The sequence below is a fragment of the Trachurus trachurus genome, assembly GCF_905171665.1.
Source record: "Trachurus trachurus genome assembly, chromosome: 10".
Taxonomy (NCBI): domain Eukaryota; kingdom Metazoa; phylum Chordata; class Actinopteri; order Carangiformes; family Carangidae; genus Trachurus; species Trachurus trachurus.
Window position 1 is genome coordinate 10,994,155 of NC_139894.1, and position 2,842 is coordinate 10,996,996.

A 2,842-nucleotide genomic window follows, 5' to 3' on the forward strand; every position below is an offset into this window, starting at 1 on the left:
TAAAATTAAAATAAAACAATTTAAGATCATGAATGAATGAATTCAATTTTATTATTGTGTCACGCATACACCGTATATGCCCAAGACACCGGGAAAAATCACATGAACCAGGACCAGATCAGAAAAAGAAGAAAACAAAAAGACGAAAATACAATGAAAGATCCTCAGGAGAAATCAAATCATCTTCACAATTGGAGTCAAAAACCATTATCGAATAATAAGCTTCAAAGTAGTTGATAGGAGATTACTTTAGGAGTGTCTGTTGAGAAATTCAGTTTTACATTTTAAAAGTATTTTATTTTTCCCTTTTAATGATAGATATATTAATCTGTAATTACTTAGTTAACGAATTAAAATCATAATATCTCCACTTTACTGGTTCAAAACAGGATTTCTGAATAGCAACAGCTGTAAGATACAGATGTTTCTTCCACAAACTTGAGCCTCCATCACTCCTCTCGAGACTTTCAGAATAAAGGTCTTTGGTTTTCCGTGTGATGCAGGTTCACCTGTGGAGATGAGAGGTTTTCTGTTGACAGAGGGAGAAACTGCTCTTTGTGTTTCGTCTCTTGTTGCTGTGACTGAAGTGAAGGATGTGAGTTCTTCTCCCGCTGATCGTTTCTCTTCTTTCTCTCTGTGTTTGTGGTGTTACCGGAGGATGGATGGATGTGTGTGTGTATGTGTGTGTGTGTGGATGAATGAATGGATGGATGGAGGGATGGGTGGAAGGATGGGTGAATCCTCCGGAGCGTGTCTCCGCCCGGCAGGGGAGGAGGAGGGGGAGGGGGGGTCTCCTCCTGACTCTTCTTTCTTCATTCTTTCTCTTTTTTATGTTTTTGGTTTTAACTCTGAATGTGGGTTTGGTCTTTTCTGTCTCTCAGGGAGGTGAGGGAGGGAGGGAGGGAGGGGGGAGGAGGGTGCGGGTCCGTGCGTGTCGCTCGCGTGGCCGGCCGCCGGCTCTGATTGGCTGGCCGTGATTACCGGCACGCTTCCCTGTGCGGGGCGAGCAAACACCGCAGGCGTCATTATGTTAATGAGCAGCTCCCGCGGCACGGGGCAGACCTGCCGCAGCATTCATCCTCCTCATCCTGAGCTCTGCTTGGGGGGGGGGGGGGGTCACAGGGGGGGACAGGAGCAGGGGGCCGGTCATTGTCCGACCACCGTATATAAGCGGGCTGAGGCCGGTCGTGTGCCAGGCTCACCGGCTCGCACGAGCTGATCCCAGAGCAGAAAGAACCACAGAGGCGCGTGCCGATACTCCCGTGAATCACAACACCCTGTTGGTCCAGTTGGATCAGAAACTTCATCTCTCTCTCCAGACAACCCGCCTCCTGCTCCGCTATGGACTCCGTCTACTCCGACATCGACAGCAACAGCTGCGACTTCTTCCCTCACACCGACGACGAGGACTCGGCCGGCAGCCTGAGCTCCGCCTCGCCGCTCTGCGCGCCGCGCTCCCCGCAGCCCGAGCAGCAGCAGCAGCAGAAGAAGCGGCGCCGGGGTCGCGGCCGCGGCGACGGCACCGTGCCGGTGGTGAAGAAGACCCGGCGGCTGAAGGCCAACGACCGGGAGAGGAACCGCATGCACAACCTGAACGACGCGCTGGACGAGCTGCGCGGCGTGCTGCCCGCCTTCCCGGACGAGACCAAACTCACCAAGATCGAGACTCTGCGCTTTGCGCACAACTACATCTGGGCGCTGTCGGAGACCATCCGCATCGCCGACCTGCAGGGCGGGAAGCCCGGCGACGCTCCTCTGCTGCTGAGCGCCGCCGCGCGCCTCGGCGAAGCCCCGAGTCCCGGCAGCGACGCCTGCTCCTGGAGCTGCAGCGGCTCCTCGTCCTCCTCCTCCCCGGCCTACAGCACCTCCAGCCCGGGCAGCCCCGGCGCGCCGGATGACTGCGGCTACCTGCAGCAGGACGCGCTGTTCGCCTTCCGCAGCCTCGTGCCAGGCATCTACTGAGGAGGGTCCGGCCCCGCGCGCACTCACAGACCACAGCAATGTAGAGACAAGACGGGACAGAGGACAGAGGACTGGGGACTGGGGACAGCCCGCTGGAATAAGACTGAGAATCACTGTTTGCCTTATGAGCTCATTTATCTTCCTCCTCACACATGTCTCTGCTGACGGATTCTAAATGAGAATAACTTAATTTCTTCTTTATTTAGTTCTTTATTGTTATTGTTATTATTATTATTATTGTTATTATTATTATTATTATTTCGTGTATTTCTTCCAAAAACCTTTGCACTTTTTCCCGCCCTCCCTCAGCAGTCTGCAGGGTTTTTTTTACAGTCAGTTTTTTTTTCTATCTCGGAGGTGAAAAGTCAATTTTACAATTTGTAGAGTGATAAAGCAGAAAAGAGCGTGAAAATCGAGTTTCAACGCTCTGACAATAGAGTGAATGGAGCTGCCCTCATTCATTATGTATTCTGCCCCCACCACACACACTCCCCCCAACACACACACACTGACACACTCACACTGACACTGCCACCATCTCTGTTAGATTATTGTTTTTATTTATTCGACTCGTTTCGTTTTGCTCTCATGAAATTTGTATTTTGTACATAAAGAGATTTTATTCTATTTACTTGGAGCTTTGCCGCCACTTTTCTACAAAATAAAAGTTATAACGTTTCTATGAAAATGAATCTGTGCCTCATCTCCTCTCTGTGTGTGTGAGTGTGTGTGAGTGTGTGCGTGTGTGTGTGTGTCCGCAGACAATGGGCTCAGATGCATTAACAGGTTTTTATGATAATTAATATTAATAAGATAACGGCTCGTTGGGAGCAGCAGCAGGTGGAAACAAAGATCGTCCATTGTGAGCTGTGAACTTTAT

The 2,842-nt window shown here is 50.5% G+C and overlaps 1 protein-coding gene across 1 annotated transcript; it reads left to right on the forward strand.

Moving 5' to 3' along the window:
• Nucleotides 1-1,341: 1,341 nt before the first annotated feature.
• On the forward strand, nt 1,342-1,962 carry neurog1 (neurogenin 1; the record flags this gene model as incomplete). The annotated part of the gene is made up of 1 exon (XM_083980485.1): nt 1,342-1,962. The coding sequence occupies one exon, from the start codon at nt 1,342-1,344 to the stop codon at nt 1,960-1,962; it is 621 nt and encodes a 206-aa protein (XP_083836611.1).
• Between the last annotated feature and the right edge of the window lie 880 nt (nt 1,963-2,842).